The sequence below is a fragment of the Musca autumnalis genome, unplaced genomic scaffold (assembly GCF_047663935.1).
Source record: "Musca autumnalis isolate F117 unplaced genomic scaffold, ASM4766393v1 scaffold_1, whole genome shotgun sequence".
NCBI lineage: Eukaryota > Metazoa > Arthropoda > Insecta > Diptera > Muscidae > Musca > Musca autumnalis.
The window spans coordinates 316167125-316190855 of NW_027411644.1; the positions used below are offsets into that span (position 1 = coordinate 316167125).

Sequence of the window (23731 nt, forward strand, 5' to 3'; positions counted from 1 at the left end):
CCTAGGAAAAAATTACAAAAGTCAGTTTTGTAAAGAATTTTCACAGCTATAAGATTAAATGTTTCCTAAACTTCAATATCTCAAAAATGGTAAAACCTACGAACAAATCATAATGGTCAATCCTCCAGAGAATTTTTACAGCCACAATTTTTTCTTTAGCCCCCTTTCGATGGAACTTACCGTTCTCAAGCAAAATCGTGAAAACCCAAGAAACCCCTAAATGTGAACTTTGACCGCAATTTATTTAAAAATCCCTCCAGCGATTTTTTCTTGTTTTTGAATTTTTGTCATCTACAAACATAGCTGTTTCAGAATCCGCAAAAAAAATCCTAGGTATAAGCAATTTTCATTTAAAGTTAGTTATGTCCCACGTGCGTGATATTGTTTTATAAGGAGATGATACAGTCAGTGCATTGTCCCAATTTGAACTTCTATATCTCAAAAACTGTAAAACCTACGAAAATATTATAATAGTCAATTTTGTAGAGAATTTTCACTGCTACAAAGTTTTCTTTTGTTCAATTTCCATACGACTTGCGGTTTTCAAGCAAAATCGTGAAAACCCAAAAAACCCCTAAAAGTATGTATTTTGACCGCGATTTATTTAAGAACCCCTCCGGGAATTTTTTAGTTTTTTTTTTTTTTTTGATTTTTCTAGCAGTTTAAGAATACGCAGAGACTTCCCAGGTGTAAGCTCCTTCCATTTAAATTTTGTTTAGGCACACCGCGTAAGGAGTTTGTATTGATAAATGATATCTAGCGAAGTTCACACATCCAACTAACATGCTACGATCGTTTCGCTGGTGGTTTAACTCAACTCATCAGTAGGGTTTTAGGGTTTTCCCGGTTTTTATCATTCCCGGGAAAAGAGAATCAATAAATTGCCATTCCCGGGAATCCGGGATTTCCCGGGAAATTTTAAAATACGAGAGTGGATCAATATTTTCGTGATTTTTTATCATCCCATGGTAACTTATATGTAATACAATATTTTCAAAGAGTTGCGGAATATGGAAAAATGCACCATGTTGCCCGGATTTTGCACACACTGACCATTTTCATTATTCAAAGCTAATGAAATTGCTCTATGGAAAGTGATTTGGCTCAAACAATGAAGTTATTGATCAGAAATTCCAATTTTATGGACCTCGAAAATCGAAACAAGTAAGAAAGTATCTGTCAGTTGTGCCGACTGAGATATACCCTCAGCCACGGACCTAAAGAAAAGAGGCAAACACAATACTTCTGACGTTTCTAGGGGCTTTTTTGAGTTTTTAGGCAAATTTCTTTGGAATTATGGATTTGTCCCGAAGTTTGAACCGTTTTAACAATAGCCACGCACAGAACATGTAGCCAAACATTTAAAAGAGAGAGTGTGGGAGATTTCTCCCTTCGACAGTTATCTTACGTACTACCCAATGTAGTTGGTATCGGCAGGTTTGTTTTTGAGATTCTGTGCCTTTACCTCAGGAAGAGTGGACTTGCCCTCCCAACAAAAGTTGCGCCGTCGTAACAGGGCCTTCAAGTAGAACTTTTTGGAAAGAATTTCAAAACGATTCGAGATAAGCTGTTAAACTGCACTTTTCCTAAATTTTGTGTTGGAGGTACCCGAAGGGCTGGACAGATATAGTCCATATTCCAACCTGATACATGACTAGATGAAATAATACGATATGCAAAGTTTGGACCAATCAGAAACATCCTGCGGGAGTTATATTGCCAATTTTCCATTTTAGTTGTTGCCGTCAAGGTTTCTTGGAGCTTTTAAGACATTATCTCAGGAAGTATGGGCTTGCCCCCAACAAAATTTGCACCATCGGAGAGAGGGCCGCAAAGGCATACTAATTTCAAATCTATCCGAGATAAGTTCTTAAACTTCACTTTTCCGAATTCTGTGTGGAACTAGTTCTATGCCCGATTCGGTTATTCCACTCGAGAGTTGTCGTGCGCACCATTTTAGCGATAATTGTTGAACTTTTGTGGGGAAGGTACAGGAAGTAATAGACCACCGATATGGTCCAACTTCGAACTTAAACTAAGTTTGAAAAAATCTCGAATGCCAAATTTTTGACCTGATAGGTGGCTTCGTTCGAAAGTTATCGTGCGCACCAGCCAGCAAGCCGGACCCTCTTTAGCCCAATGGCTGAGGGTATAAAAATGGGACTTTAAAATATAAAATATTTTTTCGCACTTAAACAAAACAGAATAAAAATCCGTCGTTATAGTCCATGTTTTTGGTACGGCTCTTATAACTTTTTCCCTGAAAACACTAGTAGATCAAAGTTATTTCCAAATTCTTTTTAATTTATTGATTTTGTCAAATCTAATCGAATTCTGATTCTATGGTATAAAAGTGATGGGCATATTTAATTCATTCTTTCAATATTAGTTGTGATAAATAAAAAAGATATTTCCCGGTTTCCCGGGAAAATCCCGTAACCAAAAAACCGAGAATTTCCGGTGCGGGATTTCCCTACCCAAAACCTTACTCATCAGGCATATCCGATGTGGTGCTAGACTGAAATTTGAAAACTTGTATATATACTAAACTTATTGCAATGTTGCAGTTGTGAAGTATTTTTTCAGCCTTTTTAATATCGAAGTCAACCTAGTGTCTTTGGTCTTCCTACAATCATTCTTCAATACACACACACGTATACAATCGAAGGTGTTTTTCCTTCATGAATTGTAACGCCTTCCAATTCGGAAGTTTTTTGATAGATTTGCAGTGGCTAAGAACGCTAAGACGTCGGTAACATTGTCTGTTTGTTGGAGGGGTCCCGACCATGTCATACTATACACCACTACCCCTGGGAATTAGCATTCAGCAAATCAAAAGTCCTTTATGGAACAAATAAACTTATTGTAAGAAATAACTTTGTGGATTCTGTCATCTTATCACATAAAGCTTAAGTAATAATATAATAATAATTCCTCAAACACCCCGATTAATATCTCCTGATATGGGGACCTACAGTTTATCGCCGAGTCCGAACAGTGTCCTAAGACACCACTTGTAGAGAAGTTTAACATGACTGAAATACTCAGAAAATGTCGCCAACATTACTGAGGGGTATTTTCCCACCGTTAAAAAAATTGAAGTTACCTGGCCGGGGAGTCGATCAACGGTGGCAAAATACTCATTAGTAATGTTGGCGGCATTTCCTGAGTATTTCAGCCATGAAAAACTTCTCTACAAGTGGTGTCTTAGGACACACCGTTCGAACTCGACGGTAAATTGTTGCATGTATAAATCCTAAAATTATAAATCTGAAACTATAGTCTTCCCTGCCTTACCCCTTGGTAAACATCGCCATTTTTTACCACTAATAAATTAAAGTTGTTTTAATAAAATATTAAAACAACGACTATGGGATTAAGCCTGACTACTTTGAAAAATAAAATAAAATTAAATAAAGAAATTAATAATAAAATAATTATCTATGGTCCATTCCTTCACCAAAATGCAAAACGAATGAGCTTTAATCCAGCCTTAGACCACACCCAGGATAGTATTGAAATTTTAGTAGTAGGTATTAGTTTTTATCTTGACTAAAAAGTCCATCATTTCCGAGAGATGGCCCCTAAAACGTTTAAGACGTAGAAGGTCATGCCCTACTGACCATGGAGAGATTGTCAATTCCGATCACACGAATAGTACCGTGCCTTCCTGTTGACCACTTCCCATATCTTTACGTTCATAGTCTTGATTTGGTAACCAAACATTTCGAACATTCGGTCAATCGCGAACTTGCTGCCCCATTTTAGTCGGTATAAGAATTTTGCCGTTCTTATCCAGTTTGAATTTGCCACATTCCAAAGCAAATATTGCTGCTTATAATATATACTGTGCCCATTGAACCTGCTGCTGATAATTTCAGTTTGATTCCCCTTTCTGTCAATGATTTAAGACATTGTTGGTGACCGATTTTTCGATGGATTTCTTTGGATAACTTACAGTGTCCTCTACTGTTATCGATTCCTCACAAGAGTTCACAATGTTTACCTTTATATGCAGTTAAGCCAAGTCTCTATCACTACGTTATAATTTTATTTTCCACACATCCCTAGATATTGGCCTGTGTTCATGTTATATATGAAGAATTATTCACAAATGCCTAACCTTTTTGGCATAGATACTCCTTCTATCCGACCAAATATGAAGTTGTAACTAAATTTTTAAGCATTTTTGCAAATTGGCAAGACTATTAGCAACTGCCACCTGATGAGACGAAGTAAGGGATGGGATATGAAGAAATGCAAGAACTGCTGACGGACTTGGTATCTTTCACATGCATATTGAAGGCATCGACCAACCGCCAAAAAATGATTCCTCTTAAAGTCTGCTAAACACGCAGACATAAAAATATTCAAATCTACACATTCACCTTCCCGAACACAAACGGACAGACACACATTCAGACGGACAGACAGACATTCATTCGTTCGTTCAGATATAGACAGATACCAGAAAATCGATGAGGTTCTTAAATTATATTAAGTTAACTTTAAACGTATTAAGTTAAGCCACACATCCAAAAGAATATGCGGCGGTGCAACACAAAAAACGCGATCCGCCAAGACTGAATGAAGTAAACGCCTATCACCACCACTGTGTGTGCGCCGGGTCGAGTGCAAGAAGACGGCTGCTGTAAATGTTGGCTGTTAAGCAACAACTATGGCTGGATAGTTGGTTGGATTGTTACTACTGCAGCAATGTGATGGTGGTGGCAGCGTATATTGGCACCACATCAGTTCAGCTGGAATTAGTGGCAGGTTGATATGTGTGTTGCATAGAGTTTTTTCTTCTTCATATTATTATTGTGCTATGTATGCCGCTTTGTCTGCATTCATTTGGCAATAAGAAAGAAAGACGTTTTCAATGAGTTTGTATGGGCACGAAAGCGAATGTTATTTTTCCTCACTGATACATATCCTTGCTTTTTTGTTGCTAAAACTCCGTCTGCGTGTCCGTCCATATGTTAGTGATGAAGCAGCTTTGTGATGATGGTGGTAGTAGTAGCCTGGTGTTTACGTTGTATTTTACACTGCGTGTGAGTTGTTTGAAGTGTCGTTTGTGTTCTGTGGCCTGGGATTCTCCCAAAAAAAAAAACTCAGAACTCATCTGTTCAGAATGAAAAGTTTCGCATGTTCATTTTCAGCGATTTTTTTGCCTTGTCGTTGTTGTTTTGTTGTAGTTGTTGGCATTACTAAATGTTTACTTGTCCTGGTGTTTGGCATTTCTGTCTATACGTTGTATGTCCGTCCAGTTTGTTCATTTACTTGCCACAATGATGAGCTGCATTGCGAAGTTTTTTTCTTTTGCTGAATATATGCAGTGGCTGGCAGCAGGTTGCACTTCTTGTATAATAGCAAAAGGGTATTTTTGCTTATTTGTAAGATTTGGTGTATCAATTCTGAAAGTTCAATTAATGAGAGGGGTGTAGATGAAAGTTTTGTGGCAGTTTATAAGGTGGGATGATGTCAATAGGGAGCCTGAATACAGTTTGCATGTCAAATGCAGAGGGTCCCAAAATCCAATCTATGTGTAGATTTCCAAAACCTCATATCCTTTACTTTATCTTTAATACCAACAGCATAATTACCATGGGCCTTTTTAGAAGGGACATATGTATGCATCCAAGTGTATGATATGATCTAGCCAACCTAATCTGTGTAACTGTGTATGTCAATGTCGGAATGTAGCTGCTACAGCTAGTTGATTACATGGCAACCACATTCACCTCAAACACATATTGCCCCATAGTCATTCCAATTTTTTTCTCTGAACATACACACAGTTCTGTCCCGCCTGCTTTGCAAGTACCGAAGCTTCGGATCCCGACATAAGCATGGATAGTGTAATTGTTCGTAGAATGTGTTCTTCTGAATAGTCCAAGGTTCCAGAATTAAGCCAATATTTATATAATCTGTATTAATTTGGTCTATTAGGGCCATGGTAGCCGTCTCGCCCAGATGGAGGTGAAGGACTTCTTAGGAATCGCAGATTTCAATTTCGATCAAGATTTTCCATCGCTTCGCGTTCCGTCTCGAACTTGCTGACTTAAACATTGACACCTTCCTTAGTCAGTTGAGGAATTTGGTAGTTTCTACCCAGTTCGAGTTTGCCGCTTTACCAGAGGGATATCTTTGAGGGCAACAGTGATTGCATGCATGGCAAATTGGTATACATCATGCCCTATTTGAACACGCTGCTGATATTTCAATTGGAGCCGTCCCCTTTTGGTAGATGATTCAAGATCTTGTTGTTGACCGTTTCCCCATAGCTTAAAAATAGCTTTGGGTAGCTTACAGGAACCTCTACTGTTATCGATCACCGCAGAGTTCTACCTTGTAGCGTTTCTTTGCTACCTTGGCGATGACAGTTCCCTCCCAATCGCCACTCGTCCCTATTTGTCTGTTGCGGGATCCATTTTTTGTTGTCATAATCTTCAAGCTCACTTTTCTGGCGCATTTGACGCTGCAGATATGCTGCTGCTGACAATGCCTTTGAGGGCGGCAAATTATTTGAACCCGCTGGTGATATTTCAATTGGATCCGCCACCCTTCGGTAGACGATCCAAATTGTTTTTGTTAACCTTTCCGTCGATGACTTGAAGATGGTCTATGGACAGCTTACCAGAATCGTTAGTACTATCGACCACCGCATAGCAGAGTTCTACCCTGTAGCGTTGCTGTTCCACCTTGGCGTACGATGACGGCTCCCACCCTGTCCGCTCTCGTCCCTCTTTATATTCTCCTGGGTCCATGATTTCTTTTCATCACTTTTTCGCCTTCGTTTTGTCTGGCGCATTTGAAGGTATAGAGCTTCTTTCTCCCTTGCCACTTTGCAGCGTTCTGCTCTTCTGGATATTTTATCCTCTTCCTCGCTTCCAAAGAATGGCTGGATTGTTCATAATTCCTTTGAGAGTATCCTGCGATGTAGCCTTGTTATTTTCCTGTTGTATCTTCAACTTGCGCTGCTGAGGCCCAGATAGGTGTTCCTCTTGTGTTGTGGCTCTACCATGCTTTTGTTCATTTCATATACCATCTTGTTCACCCCCATCTTATTTCGGATTTCCATAACGATTGTATTTGTATGGATGTTGCTACGGATTCGGAGTCTGAGTCGCTACCAATCTCTGAAGACTGGGTCGAGTTAGAACTTGCCCTTCCATTCTCAATCTCCTAAGGCTCCTAAATCTGCGGAAAAAATATCGATTTTGAAAGCTTTTTTGGAGGCTTGAATGGGCAAAAATCATGGATTATGAAAAGATTTAGCTTGGATCGATTGGATAAAATTCTTCGATTTTTTCGGAAGGTCGAAGGAACAATACTATTCATTTTTAAAAGGTTTTGGATGGTTTAAGTGGACATAATTCTTCGATTTTTAAAGGTTTTTGGGAGGGTGAATGATCTTCAAATTTAAAGGGTTTGGGTCGATCGAATACACAATAATCATGGATTTTTACAAGTTTTTGGCTGGCTCGAATGAGAGCAATAATAGTCGATTTTGAAACGTTTTTCCGGAGGCTAGAACGGACAATAACTAATCTTTACTTTTGACAGTATTTTAGCTGGCTCGAGGGGACAATAATCAAACATTTCGAAAGGGTTTTGGGTGGTTTAAGGGACAAAAACTTAGATTTTGAAAAGTTTCCGAGGGCTCAAATGGTCACTAACTAATCTTCACTTTTGGCAGGATTTTGGTTGGCTCGAGTCGACAATATGGATTTTGAAAAGATTTTGGGTGGCTCGAGGGGACAAAATTCTTCTACTTTGAACGGGTTTTCAAAGGCTCGAAAGACAATAATCTATATTTTTGAAAGGTTTTTGGGTGGATCGATGGAACAATAATCGTAAATTTTGAAAGGTTTTTCGGTGCCTTGAGGCACTTCTATTTTGAAAGATTTTTTTCGGAGTCTCGAAGGGAAAATAATCGTCAATTTTGAAACGTTTTTTCGAGGCGGATATTAATTAATTAGTCTTCACTTTTGAAAGGATTTTTGGTGGATCGAGGGGACAATAATCAAAAATTTTGGGGTACAAAATTCTTCGATATCTAAATGTTTTTTTCGGAGGCTCTAAGGAACAATAATATTCAATTTTGAAAGGGTTTTGAGTGGCTTGAGTGGACAAAATTCTTCTATTTTGAAAGGTTTTTTTTCAGAGGCTCGAAAGGAAAATAATCGTCGATTATGAAACGTTTCTCAGAGGCTCGAACGGAGAGTAATCTTCACATTTGAAAGGATTTTGGGTGGCTCGAGAGGAAAATAATCTTCAATTTTGAAAGGGTTTTTGGTGGACCGAGGGGACAGTAATCGCCAATTTTGAAAGGTTCTTCGATGTTTAAAGGTTTTTTTCGGGGACTCGAAGGACAAAAATCTTCAATTTTAAAAGGTTTTTGAGTGGCTTGAGGAGATTTTTTTCTTCGATTTTGAAAGGTTCTATTTCGAGGCTCGAAGAGATTTTGAAAGGTTTTTAGGTAGCTTGAGAGGACACAATTCTTAGATTTTGGAAGGTTTTCCGGAGGCTCGAAGGGACAATAATCTTTAATTTTGAAAGGTTTTTGGATGGATCGAGGGACAATAACCATCGATTTTGAAAAGATTCTGGGTGGTCCGAGTTAACAATAATCGTCGATTTGGAAAGGCTTTAGGTGACTTGAGAGGACAAAATTCTTCGAATTTGAAAGGTTTTTTTGGAGGCTTTAAGGGAAAATAATCGTCAATTTAGAAAGGTTTTTGAATGGCTTGAAGAGACCAAAGTCTTCGACTTTGAAAAGTTTTTTCATCTCCAAGGGACAATAATCTTCAATTTTGAAAGGGTTTTTGGTGGACCGAGGGGAGAAATCGCCAATTTTGAAAGGGTTTTGGGTTGCTTGAGGGGACAACATTCTTCGATTTTCAATTTTTCCCCGAATCTCTAAGGGCATAAATCATGGATTTTGAAAATATTTTGGGTGGTTCAAGGAAACAATAATCGTCGATTTTGAAAGGTTTTTGGTTAGCTCGAGGGAGCAAAATTCTTCGGCTTTGAAAGGTTTTTCGGAGACTCGAAGGACAAGAATCTTCAATTTTAAAAAATTGTGAGTGGCTTGAGGAGTTTTTTTCTTTGATTTTGAAAGGTTTTATTCCTCGAAGATACTCGAGAGGGAACAATAATCGTCGATTTGGAAAGGTTTTAGGTGACTTGAGAGGACAAAATTCTTCGATTTTGAAATGTTTTTTCGGAGGCTTTAAGGGAAAATAATCTTCAATTTAGAAAGGTTTTTGAATGGCTTGAGGATACCAAATTCTTCGACTTTCAAAGGTTTGTTTTTCGGAGAAACTAAGGGACAAAATTCTTGGATATCGAAAGGTTTTTTTTCGGAGGCTCGAAGGGACAATAATCATGGATTTAGAAAGGTTTTTGGGTGGTTTGGGATTTATCAAGGTTTTTTCCGAGGTTGAAAGGTTTTTTCCGGAGGCTTTAAGGGAAAATAATCTTCAATTTAGAAAGGTTTTTGAATGGCTTGAGGATACCAAATTCTTCGACTTTGAAAGGTTTTTTTTTCGGAGGCTCGAAGGGACAATAATAATTGATTTGGAAAGGTTTTTGGGTGGTTTGGGATTTTTTAAGCTTTTTTTCCGAGGCTTTAAGGGACAATAGTTTATAATTTTGAAATATTTTTGGTTGGCTTGAGGACACAAAATTCTTCGATTTTTAAAGTTTTTTCCGAGGCTCGAAGAGCCAATAATCATGGATTTCGAAAATATTTCTGGTGGCTTAAGGGGACAAACTTCTTCGATTCTTAAATCTTTTTGGTGGATCGAGGGGAAAATAATCATAGATTTTGAAAAGGTTTTGGGCGGCTCGTCGGAACACTAATCGTAGATTTCGAAAGGTTTTTCAGAGACTCGAACGGACAATAATCTTTACTTCTGAAAGGATTTTGGCTGACTCGTTAGGACAATAATACACGATTTCGGACGGTTTTGGGGTGGATTGAGGGGACAATAATCATGGATTTAGAAAGGTTTTTGGGTGGCTCGAGGAAATAATAATCGTCGATTTTGAACGGTTTTTCGGAGGCTTGAAGGGAAAATAATTGCTGATTTTCAAGTTGTTTTAAGCCGTTGATTTTCTAAAATATTTTGTATGACCTGACAGGACAATAATCGTCGATTTAGAAATAGTTTTGAGTAGCTCGAGGGGAAATTATAGTGATTTTTGAATGGGTTCCAAAGAATAAAAACTTTAGATTTTTAAAGGTTTTTAGGTGGCTCGAGGGACAATAATCGTGCGTTTTGGAAGATTTTTATACTCTAGCAGCTATTCTTAGGGATTTTTACAAAGGCTCTGAAGGAGTTGTTTTTATTGTAACGTTCTTTATCTGATATTTTACGAAACCATAGAAAGGCATAATCTTCGGTAGCAGCACGACAATTTTCGATGGCAGTTTCCATGGACTAATAATTGTTCCACAAACATCCTAGCCGGGACAAAGGAGACTTCTCTGATATCAATGAGTGCACCCCGATTCATATTAGCTAAGTGATTTGGGACCTACAATTTATCGCCGAGTCAGAACGGCGTGTCCTAAGACACAACTTGTAGAGTAGTTTTACATGGCTGAAATAATCAGGAAATGTCGCCTCCATTTCTTAGGGGTATTTTGCCACCGTTGAAAATTTGATGTTGCCTAGCCGAGGAATCGAACCCACGACCTTCTGCGTGCAAGGCGGGTGTGCATACCATTGCACCTCGGTGCCACCATGGAGTGGCCAGTGTATTAATATTGTTAGGATAGCAGCTTGTAGATTTAAGCTAAATTCTGAATTTGAATTATAACGTAAATGTTTATTAAGCATTTAGTGTATTTAAATCAAATTTACAACAACAATTACTGTATACAATTCCAATCAATATTTCCTATGTTTTTTTCGATATTGTTCTTTTTGTACGCTTTCATTTTTCTCTCTCTTTCATTTATTTGGACTATTCAGTTATTCTTTTGCATTGTGACGTCATTCATTATAACCCCTGCTCCACTCCATTATTCACTATTTCTGCCCCCATTAGTTATTTACAATAATTCGTCTGTTTGTATACGAGTATATGCGTATGTTTCGCGTGATCATTGTGGAACTTTCTACCTTAAGAAGACTAGAACAGTCTACTTATCAGCGGGCACGTATAAATACGGGAAAGAAGCGGCTGGGAGATTGAGTAATATTTCAGACCGCGACTTTAAACCGTTGGTGTAAGTAAAGATTAACCTGAATAGAGTAAAGCTGTGTGCTTACTATAGATAATCTTTGTGCTTAGTAGAGAGATAAAGTTCTGCGTGAATAACTCAAATAAATAACGTCAATAAATCGTCAGTGTAAGTAGAATCGTAATCTAAAACGATGCCTGGTTTTATTTCGTACAAATCGTATCGGGGAATAAAACATCGTCTACAAGGAGATTAGTTAAACTTAATTCCATAACAATATGATACACTATCGAGACTAGATGTGGTAGTCCTTTCATTCAGTTACAATTATTTCAAAACCCCTCGCATAAATAGTTCGGCGAAAAGTTCCTACCATCATAACTGATCGGTTTTGTTTTGTTTCTTTAAACATTTTTCGTTAACGAAAACAAAATTAAGCAAATCCAAAAGAACTCAACGGGAAAGCAAATGAACGACGATGACGACAGGAAGAAAAAGCAACAACAACGACAAAATATTTTAATTAAAAATTCCTAATCGTGTGTGAAGTATTTTTATCTGATTGTTAAGGCCAACGAGCCATCGACTCATTTACTTCACAGCATTGCACTGCACAAAGAAGAAACTCAACGACTGTGGCTGTGCAGGGATGGCGTCGCATGGATTTAACTCCTTTATGAAGAGTTAGCAAACGTTTTTTGGGAGATGGTGTGCAAATGGTTGAAAAAAAGGATTGCGTTTTTCTTAAGAGATCTTGGCCTCATCTGCTGATGTTGTTGTTGTCTTACATCTTGTCCTGCTAAAGTCGATATATGTATTTTTATATTTTGCTGTTGTTTCGGCATATCAGTGGCGGTAATGTTATGTTTTTGTTGTGGTTGCTGTTGTAGTGTGTTGTATGTAGTAATGTCGTGTTACTTGTAAAACGCGAAAGGGTATTAATATGAAACCTAAAGATCGCGTTTCCATACCCTAACACCAGCCAGTCAGTCAGCCACACAAACATTTTCCCTGATGATCTGAGTGAGGAGGACGCTCACATACAAAGTTTCGTGTTTGTTCAGACATTGGAATCGACATCTCTCTGAAATAAAACACGAAATGGACAACTGGCAAACAACAGCAAGAAACAAAAAAAAAACACAATGTTATGTTAGCAATCAGCAGTAGTAATAGCTGGAAGTTGGAGGTTGGTCGTAGATGCGAATGCGTCAGTGGCAGTGCCATAATAAATGGCCTTTTTGGTGACTCCTCCATGGCCGTTTTGTCATTGAGCATTAGTATTTGAGGCTGCATGCGGTACCCATGCAATTTCCTTCGTCCTCCTCATCGTCATCGCCGTGAGATTCAAATCAGCCTTTACAAATAGATGCTTTTGGCAGTTATATGTGAAATTCCAAAGGTGTTGAAAATTGTATGGCAAGTGTGAAAAACTAAATTGTAATTGAATTGTTGCCACAGCTTTGCCATGGAACTCTCATCTGCTGCTCTGCACCCGAACATTTTTCGTAGGAGACACAATATGGATGCATTTAAGTCCATATAAAAACTAATGGTTTCACATTTAAAACAACGGCCTAAGCGAGACAAAGTCACAGAAAAAACAAAAACCAAGCAAGCAAGGACCACAACCAAGGTGACGATGATGGCTGTGGCTGGCAAGAAAAAGATAAGCCATGCCGATTTAGAGAAGTAGAAAAAACGAAGCAGCATAAAAAAAGAAAGGCATAGACGCAATGACAGGCTACTCAATAGCATATCCATAACCAAATGAGAAGTGAATTAGAGAAATTGCATTGCAGCTACTACAGCTTCTTCCTCACTTGTGGTCGTAGCATGTAAGCGGCGGTTAGGCTCTATGACAACATGAATTATGTGACAATTATAAAATTAATGACTGGTTCTTAACAATCGTCTGATTTGTAATGTCATGGCATTAATTGAGAAAAAGCTCAGACACACAAACACACACATACAAAGGAGAAATGTGTATACATTGTAGAAAACGTTAAGAATGTTAATAATAGTTGAAAGTTAAAAGAAATCCAACTGATTGATGATCGATTGAATTTCTCACACAATGTTTGTTGCTTACGTCTTTCGTTTTTTTCATGTGGACCACTGAGGTAATCATTACAAATAAGTAGTGTTTTTTTTTTCATTATCGATTAAATTACCACTAGGCCATCTTTGTGAGTAATGCTCACAAATACAATTACAGCGAATAATTGTGTATTTGCTCCATCATCCGAAATCTATGCAACTATATGCAGTATCAGTAATTAATGTTGGAAATAACATCTGCCAACTTTTCAGTGGCAATTCAATTTCTTCGCCATCTGATGCCGTTTTTCGCAGTGCATTTCTTTCTCAAATTGCAATATCGTGTTTTTTTTTATCTCGTCTACTACTTGCTTAGTCCATCGAAGCCTTAGCCTACCAGTTCTGCATGTTTCACCCTGTGGTCCGTATTCTCATGATATGGCCTAGCAAACGCAATCGTTGCATCTCGATACGTTTAACTATGCTGATGTCATGGTATAGCCGATACTATTGGGCGTTCATATGACGTCGATATTCACGATCAACCAGATTAGCCGGCATCACCACTCTTTGGTAAAAATTTTGGACTTCATTCTGGCTGCTTGAGATTTACGCAACCTCTTTTTCTCTTTATAATTCTCCCCATACATCTCTTATAAGCTATGTGTTCCTATTGATTGTAGAGTAGACATATACACCACACTATTCTCTTCGGTAGAAGCACGTCAGTTCTGGTCATATCACAAGTATCTTGGTTGTTGTTGTTGCAACGCATATATGTTTGTTAGTGCATTATTTCAGTTACCAGATTCTGGTTCTGTAACCTGAACTGGTTGCGTCCATAATCAGGAGACAGGTGAGTGGGGTTAACTGGGTAGCTAAACAAGTGGAGCATGTCATGTGGTCCTAATCCACATGTCGGGCATGTGCTGGGTATCGTGGCATCAATTCGAGCCCAATACGAGATCTTTATGATATAGATAGGAAAACCTTCGTCTTCTCATGAAGATGGTCCACTGGTGTCATGAGGAGACACTATGTTGCAGTCCTCAGGGCGGTATTCTGGAAGTTTGAATATTCTTCCCCTGCGTAGCGCTAACATCTGCACACCATGCTGGCGCCGCATAGCATACCACAGACTGGCCCATTGCCTTGTAAGATGTCAAAAAGGTTTCTTTGACAGCATCACAGGCGCTACCAACCAGCGACTTGAGGAACTTGTTCCTACTTCTGATCTTATCACAAATAGATGTGGCTTGCGCGGACGACTTAAACATACTATCGAACGTTACAACCAATATTTTGAGGTAGTTAGTGGCCGGAATCAGCATACCATCGACCATTGTTTTCAATGGGAGTCTCATTTCAGCCGTCCAAGTGGTGAACAGTGTGCCAGTGGATTTAGCGACATTCGACGATAGGTCCTGACAATAAGATCGTACAATCATCCGCATAGATTACCATCTCTATGCCGTCTGGAGAGTGCAGAGGTTAAACAGTTCAGGAGATATCACCCCTCCTTGGGGAACACCCTGTTTCACTCTACGGGTTTTGGACTTCTTGTTTCTGAATTCCACTGAATTCGACGATAGCTCCTGACAATAAGATCGTACAATCATCCGCATAGATTACCATCTCTATGCCGTCTGGAGAGTGTGGAATTTCATAAAAGCAGAGGTTAAACAGTTCAGGAGATATCACCCCTCCTTGGGGAACACCCTGTTTCACTTTACGGGGTTTGGACTTCTTGTTTCTGAATTCCACTAATGACTGGCGGCCGCATATCTGATTGATTAACCGACGTTTCAAACAGCGGTGTATAGTAATCTTCTCTATAGCCTCGAACAGCATGGTATGGTTGACCATGCGAAGGTGCCAGTGGGGTATATTGTGGCTAAATGATGTGGCTGCAGCTTACCGATGTCCAACTTCCGTGTTGAGTCCGTTCGTACTTTATTTGCTACGTTTAATCGGATATAAAATATAGTGACCCGAATGTTTGCTCGGGTGAATATTTTGCACATCCAACACGCTCGATGAATGTCATCCATCAACACACCGTTGTCAATTTAATTTCTTGTTTGTTTCTGTTCTGGTGGCAGTCAGGTAACCTTATGTCTGCGTAATGTTTGTATTTTTCGGCTAGCAGATCATTCGAAGCCGGTATTCTACCTCGCACCACTTCTATAAAGATTTCTATTGGCAGTTATATCCAGCCTGATATGTTGAGAAATCTCAGAAGGTCTCCCAGAAAAAACGGGCCACCCAAAGCTTTTAATCTTCGCTGCATTTGTGCAGGACAGGTACAGAAGAAATGCTCTACCGTTTTCTTATCTTCCTCGTTTTCGCAGCTGTGGCAGTAATCTTTCATAATCGGATAAATAACCCTCTTGGTACATTAGACCTCACAGTTTGATGTAGTTATTGGCTGCTTCGATAGGATGTAACCACAGATCTACTGGAGTTAGTTGAGTAGGTTTGACAGGGAAGTTGAAAAGGTGCAGTATGTTGTGCTGGCCTGTGCCGCATGCAGGTCAGATATTTTGCACGTGTCCTATAGGAATTCAGACGGGTGCACCTTCTCAAACGTAGTTAAGCCAAAACTACTCTGGTTTGTCGTGGGAGCTGAGGCTCCTCAGCTGTGATAGATGGGGGTGGTTCTCCAAGGACGGCATTCATTTATAGTTGCTTATGGCATTTGCGACCGCATCTGTGTGAATTCTACTTTAACCTGATTGATAGGCTTGTTGAGCTAAGGGATTCTCTCTTGTAACGTTGGACATCTCTTTCTACATCATGAAGATCCCATCTGACATTCGTGGGTGAGGGGTTCCTATCTATGGTAATTAGAATGGCTCTTATGGTAACACCCGAACAAGTACTGCAACGAAAGCATGCCATTGTATTGCGGTACCGGAAGAATCTTTGTCTCCTCATGTAGATGGTCCACTGAAAACATGAAACACCCCGCTGCAGGTTTCAATATTTTTCCATCGCGTTGTAGTCAAAAAGGTTTATTTATCTGCACCCTAAGTACTGCCGGCTAGGGACTTGGGGACCTTGATCCTACATCTAAGCTTGTCACAGAAAGCTGTGGTATGCGCGGACGATATGAACATGTTATGGAATGTGACCCCTCGAATTTTGGGGTAGTTTGTTGTCGGAATTCTGTTACCATCGACCATGACATTCAACTTTGCCGTCCATATGGTGTGATCATAGATTTAGTGGCGGATGTTTGCATATTCCTTGCGTGGAAAATGTTGACAAGATCAGTCAAATAGAAGTTCAGAAGTTCATTTACAAATGATATCAGGGAAGATACCTGACATCAAGATCGGCATCCGCATACGTTACGATCTCAATTACGTCTGGAGTGGGTTGAATGAAGAAAAGGTAGAGGTTAAACAGTTCCGGAAACCCCCTGTTTTACTCTACGGGGCTTGGACATCTTGTTACGGAATTCCACGTACGGCTGGCGTCCACATATATTATTGATTATCAAAAATTTCAAACTTGGTCGTAAGGTTGTCTGCTCGATGTCCTAGTAGCGATTGCTCTTCTATTACACGGATTGCCTCGGTTGAATCCTCGACTAATATGTGTGTAGATGGCGTGCAGCGCTGTGCTGCTTGCGGAACCCATGTTGATAATCAGCAACTGGATAGCTATTTCTAATGCTGTGGGACTAACGCCTCAAGGGTCTTTGCTACGGGCAACAAAAGCGAAATTGGTACAATTCACCTTTGCTGGCATCCTTGTCTGACTTCAGTAGCGGGACCACCCTGCCCATTTTCCAGATTTGGGGAACGATGTGGGTGGCTAGCGACAGGGTGAGAACTTTAGTGAGATACCCGACTACCAGCACATCCGTTTCAGCATTACCATGGACATTCCATCAGGGCCCAACGCTTTGGATGATTTAGCGTCCCAGATGACGTTTGTGATGGGTCCTCCTCGCAGGAGGAGATCTAATGCGACGTACTACTCTCCTCTTCGCCCTGTCACTTCCGTGCTCGATAAACTGTCGATAAACGATCAGCAGGTATATGGCGAGCGGGTACAGCAGTGATGATGTCTCGGAACGTCCTTTCTGAACGGTTAGGCAGATCTCTGATGCGGTGAGGAGTGAACTCTATGAAACTCTGCCAAATTTGGACAATTATGTGGTGATGATCTGATCCAAGAGAAACGAAGGGTTGCCATGTGATGTCATTTTTCAGACTAGGTAATACAATGATTATGCCTGGCGAACTGTGCAACTATCCGCTAATTCTGGTAGCGGCGCCCTCATTGACCGCGCAAAACGTAGAGCTATCAATCTGCTCAGCCAGCGCTGTACGTTTCCAAAAAACGAATGCCACAACTCATGATGAGCATCAAAGTCCCCCAAGGCCAAGAGGGCTATGACCTTCCAAAAACGGGCTAATGTTCATCAACTTTACCTCGGCAGTACCACACCAGACAGCTCGCTGTGCTAAACTGAGGACATAAGAAAGCGATTATGTTAATTTTAGCAATTAGACATCACCTAGGCTTATCCTTCATGCATATGGTTTTGTAACATCAGTTATCCACACCCTTTACTTCGTTTTCGTAAGCGCAGGGTTCTTGTACGATGCATATGTATAGATCCTCCTCGACTAAAATGATGTGCAGGTTATCTGAAGAATGCTTCAGGTAGATTTGCTCGGCCTTAAGCTTCATTTGTTGTGGAGGCTCCTCTAGCTGCGTGTTATGTAGCAGCTTTTCTGCATCGTCTTCATCTTTGTCGTCTTCTTCATTCGGAGTCTTCTCCATGCGGGTGTATAATTTTAACGTTGCCCTACATTATACCAACGATCAGTTTGTTTTCAGTCTCTTCAGTACATCCACTCCAGCAGCTGTTATCGAAAGGGTGGCGATTTATTCTTGGGTGGGTATTACGGACCACTCGTCCATTGGAACATCCCTGTCCATCTTCGCCAGATATTTTAGCAATATTGGGCCGTCACATTCAATCCTGGGCAACCAAGCTCTGGCACAAGATCTCAATGAAATTTCCTGGGCCAGGATCAGCCTTGGACTGATGACGTCCCAAGCATCGCAGATATTTGCAATACATTTTTCCAAGAATTCCTTTGAGAATTCGCCCGTGCATTTTATTACCCTGTAACCACGATGTACCTCGCTAGAGTCAAAATAAATTGTTCGGAAACTTAGTTTCTACTTCACCCCATTCCCCTTGTGGTGATAGGAGACAGCTTTCGCTTCTTGACGTTAGGTGCAACAAACATCAGTTGGCCTTAACGCCTTCGTTGAATGGTTTTATTGTTGAAGAGATAGTTGAGTTGTGGTTTAGTTTCTTTCCCTTAGGGGTTTATGTCCTCTATACGGGAACGTTCCTACATGGAGATAGATGTACGATCGTCGTTTAATAAATGTTGGTTCTCCTGTAATCCTCGAAATTTTGGTATAAGTGAGCTTGTCCGTCTTATCCCCTCAGTGCACTGTGGCGATTTTGCTGAGAATGAACATTGTCATTTGGTACAGGGCTTTTCGAACGTCGGACGGACTTTTCTTAGGTTGTCCATCTTTCGGGACAAACAAAGCTGCTTTTTTAGTATTTTGCTGATGAAGTGTGTCAGAACTATTACCACTGCTGCACTCAGTCGGCTAGCTACCAGCACCTGGCTAGATGCTAAGAAGTCAACCTCGAAAGAATTGCCAGACTGCAGCCCAGGGATTTTGTTTTGGAAATTGATTTTTTTATTTGTATTTTTCTCCATATCTTCTTCTCACGAGTATGTCATTTGGGGATCTACCATCGAGTGGATTGTGGTGTGGATTGGAAATTGCTATGGATCAGACTTTTTAGATACTTGTGACCATTCAGGTCATCGTACAACTTGTTCACCACCTTGATCTCACTTCTACTGTGGAATAGTCAGCCTACCTGTTTGACTCGCAACAAGGCCCTATTAACTGAACCAAAATAATTACCGTCACACTTTCGAAATCAAAGTATTTTCATAACCATCCATGCCAATCACTATTGACATATTTGTACACCAAATCCGTAAATCCCGATAAAATATTTCTTAAAAATCTAACTGTACTTTTTTCTCCTTCTTTCAGGTAAACGTTGTTCGGAACGTGCCACAGCCTGTTATCCGGGTCAGTGTAAAAACGGTGGTAGCTGTGTACCGGGCTCTCCCGAAAAAGGTTTACATTCACAATGTCGTTGTGCCCCCGGCTGGGATGGAACCTATTGTACAGATCCGATAGATCAATGTCGTGGTCAGCCATGTCACAATGGGGGAACATGTGAATCAGGATCAGGTTGGTTCCGTTGTGTTTGTGCTCGAGGATTTTCGGGGCCAGATTGTCGCATAAATGTCAATGAGTGTTCACCACAACCCTGTGAGGGTGGTGCCACATGTATAGATGGCATTGGGGGTTATAGCTGTATTTGTCCACCCGGGCGTCATGGTACAAGATGTGAGATATGTAAGTGTGGATGAATCTAGGATACGTTTTGAAATCTTTATTAATATCATAATTTATTTTGTTCCTTTAGTACTTTCCGATTCCAAGTCATCATGCATCAACAGCAGTTCGGCCACCTCATCACCCTACTCCTCACTAAACAAGTCACAGGATATACTGTCACAACTTTTGACCGGCCAGACTAGCGACTATTGCAATGCCTGCATCTGTGAAAATGGCACCTCAAGATGTACCAACTTGTGGTGTGGACTGGAAAATTGTTTCCGCACCAATGCCACTTCAAAATCTTCGAATTTCTCCGGGCTCTGTAAACAACATGAAGTGTGTGTACCCACCTTGGCGGAAAACTGTCTCAATGGCCAATGTGCCTTTCGTGGTGATTGTCGAGCCATTGAACCCTCACATCGTGTTGAACCACCACGTTTGCCGGCCAAACCAGATTGTTGGCCAAATCAAGCTGTGCTAAATGATAATTGTGCTAGATTAAGTATTCTCTTGGATAGGCAAAGATTGGGTCCAGGATCATCGGTTGAGGGCTTGTGTTCCGTGTTGAGATTTCTGTTGGCATCACGTATGGTTAAACTGCCCAAGGGCGACAAGGAGGAGGGAATGTTGATTGTAATTTGTGACATCAAAACGGGAACCAATGATACCATAGAAGTTACGGTGGTAAGTTGACAATGGAAACATTATTTTAAATTAATTTAAAGTGATTTTCATGCATTTTCTCTTTTCAGTCCTCAACATTGGCCAATGATTCCCAATTACCCACTGCCATTAGTTTGCTGGGAGAACTTTTATCCTCACGCCAGACCAATGATTTGCCACAAAAACATGAATTGAGATCCATTAAATTAGCTGCCTTGGTGTCCATTCTAGAAGTCAAAGTGGAAACTGCTTTGATAGCCGAGGGAAACAGCAACAATTTGCTGATTGGTATTTTATGTGGCATTTTCATTGTCCTTGTGGGTCTGGCCATATTCCTCAGCTTGTTTTGGCGTCAACGCATGGGTATCTCCCCCAATTCCGGCATAGGCATGGCAACATCACAAGATCCCCTGCGCCATGATGAAGAAAAATCAAATAATCTACAAAATGAAGAAAATCTACGACGTTATACAAATCCTCTAAAGGTTAGCACTTCTTCCCTGGCTCGTGTTAATGGCATGGAACTGAGTTTAAATCCATCACCAGAAATAATTGCCAGTGTAAGTCCCACCACTACTGCCACAACATCTGGAGTACACAGTAGTCGTACTGTACAACCCCTATACCCAGAATCGAATTTCGATTGTGATTTAGAAGCTAGCCAAAAGACGAAGGAGTTTCAAACAAAACGTACATCACAAATTCTCTTGCATAAGACACAAAATTCCGATATGAAAAAGAACACGGTCGGTTCGATAGATAGTCCACGAAAAGATTTTGGTAAACGTTCAATAAATTGTAGAGCAATGCCAGTGCAGACACCACCTGTGGCCACGGTAACACCGGTTCCGGTTGCAACAACGACAACGGCAACTACGGCTGCAGATGATTCGGAAATTCTAACAGTTCTAGTGTAGTCCCAGACAGTGTAGCCTTCTTCATGCAATGAGGGTTTTGTTTTTGTGAAATGCAGATTTGGATGGAAGGCTGGATGGTGGTGATAAATGTTACGCTCACTCAAAGTGTTTGTGCTTAAAATAAGTTTTTTTGTTTTTGTGTAATTGTGATGCTAGAACTGTTGGAAGACATATGCGGGACAGAAGAGGAAAATTGAGGTTTGTTTTTAAATGAAATTGTAGTAAGTCTCGTGACTTTTGAATATGCAGATCCCTGAATTTTTCCTAATAATCATTGAGTTTAATTGCTCTGTTCCGCAATATCGCTTCTGAAACTACTTAAAATAAGCTAAAACTAGATTTAGTTGAAAAGATTGCATTGATCTCAATTTATATGAACAAAACTCAACATTTGTTTCTGGTGGACTTATCGACTTTTCAATTCGTATAAGTTAATTGTAAATGTTTAATATTTTCCTAGTACAGGCGGAGACACCTAACTTTACCCGACACCTAACTTTACCCGAAATTAATTTGCCATGCCGCTTATTTATCTCCGCCTTAATTGTAAATAAGTTGAAACAATTTATTATCTCGATAGTAGCTTAGTCTCGATTTATTTGAAAGGAGACTCCTTTCATATCAATTCATTTAGGCTCAATGATATGGCTTCTACTTTCTTGCCGAGTCCGAATGGCGTGTCTTGCGTCACCACTAGTAAAGAAGTTTTTCATTGTGAACGAAATTGATTGGATACCCAGGAAATGTAAGCCAACATTAATAGCCCTAAAGGCCGCTGCACATACGACGTGTTGAGCGTTGCGTTGCAACAACCACATGAAAACTTCAAGAACATACTTGTCATCACTTACACATTCTTCATTTGGTTGTTGTTTTCAACGCGCAACGCGTCGCACAACCGACCGTATGTATATGGCCCATTATGGGCCAAGGTTAAGGGTATTTGCCACTGCCGAAAATGTTGATGTTCTGGTCAGTGTTCGTAATGGTTGTAAAATCTTATTTGTTCGAACGAAAGTGATTGTATCCGGATACTATACAATCATAAGGTCCACCACTTTTTTTTACTGAATATTCCAATTGTCTAAAACAAGGCCGGCCAGGAAGACGTTTCTAAATGCCTCGGTACATAAGCGGCATGATATCCTTCATTGATGGCCCATTTCACCAAGACGATTCGAATTTAAATTTGTTGGAACTGCTACTACAGAGAAAATGACCCGAAAACACAGATGAAGTTCGAAGATGAGCCATATTGGTCCAAAATTTGTTTCTCGTTATATTTTGTCCAAACATAGATAAAGGCTATATCGGCCCACTTCTTCTGGTACCCACACATAAAATTTCAAACAAAATCAGTTTAACTACACGTCTTGAATTTTGTTGCAGCTGGTTGTTCTCAAGCCTCCTATTACAATGGCAGGCACAGATTAAAAGGTCTGATGAGCACAATTACTTGCGAATTGAGTATCCGATTTGGCTGAACATAAAGTATATAAAGCACCCGAACAAAAATTTAAAAACATTCGACTAATTTGCATTAACTGCCTTCATTCAAATTAATTCGTGCATTATCCACATTCTTAATGTACAAAATCAAACTTAATTTAAAGCGCATTGATGTATTTCAATATGGCAATACCGTAAAAGAGAGCCCATATTCATATGACGGAGAGAGCATATTCATGCTCTGAGACCCAAGGAAAATAAAAAAATTACATTTTCTTGGTCAAACATGTTAACACTTCAAGTTGTTTATATTGAACAGCTGACTTTTAATCAGGTGCTTAATGTAAACATCTTGAAATGTTAACATGTTTGACCAAGAAAATGTCTCAATTGCACATATCTTAGATTCTAAAGCAATGTGGATAGGATTACTGCTTCAAATAAGTAAAATGTAATTTTAAAATTTGTGTTATTGTTCCATTTGGTTTAAAATATAATGACCCAAATGCTCAAAAAATTCTCCGATATGCACCTAAAATGGCTGTTTGGCACAATAACTCGAAATGAATTACTCCCAAAATTAGATCCACGATCAGAGATGGTCAGCCCATTCCTTTAGCTAACTCCTCTGCAAAAGTTCATCACTATTTAACCCACTTAATTTGTAGTAAAATTATATTTTTGAGACTTTTTAAGTATTTCTTAAACAATATTTTTTTCTCTAAAACGAATAGTTTTCCTGCAATCAGGTTTTCTTTTAAAAGTGCGGAAAACTTTGAAGGTTAATATAGTTGTATTCTTACATAACAACCCCTTGGTTTTTAATTGAGAAAATACTCTTATAGCCCGTTTCCACGGTACGTCGTTCGTTCTCTATTCGTCGTTCGACCCTCAAATACGAATAAATTACTTGATTCCCCATACAACATTCTGAGAACGAACGAAGATTTTTCTATGTTGTTCAAGTAGAAACACTCTCCGAACA

At 39.7% G+C, this 23731-nt stretch overlaps 1 protein-coding gene across 3 annotated transcripts in view; it reads left to right on the plus strand.

Annotated features, from left to right (window-relative positions):
- The window catches only part of Ser (protein serrate), a 164452-nt gene extending 142772 nt beyond the window's left edge, over positions 1-21680 (plus strand). For 2 of the 3 annotated variants that reach the window (XM_073962343.1, XM_073962344.1), the window contains exons 15-17: positions 19361-19732; positions 19803-20401; positions 20470-21680. In XM_073962343.1, the coding sequence (XP_073818444.1) occupies positions 19361-19732; positions 19803-20401; positions 20470-21297 (1799 nt within the window). In that variant the 3' untranslated portion in view covers positions 21298-21680. The remainder of the gene's footprint in view (positions 1-19360; positions 19733-19802; positions 20402-20469) is intronic. The other variant, XM_073962342.1, reaches the window with a different exon arrangement.
- The last annotated feature ends 2051 nt before the right edge of the window (positions 21681-23731 follow it).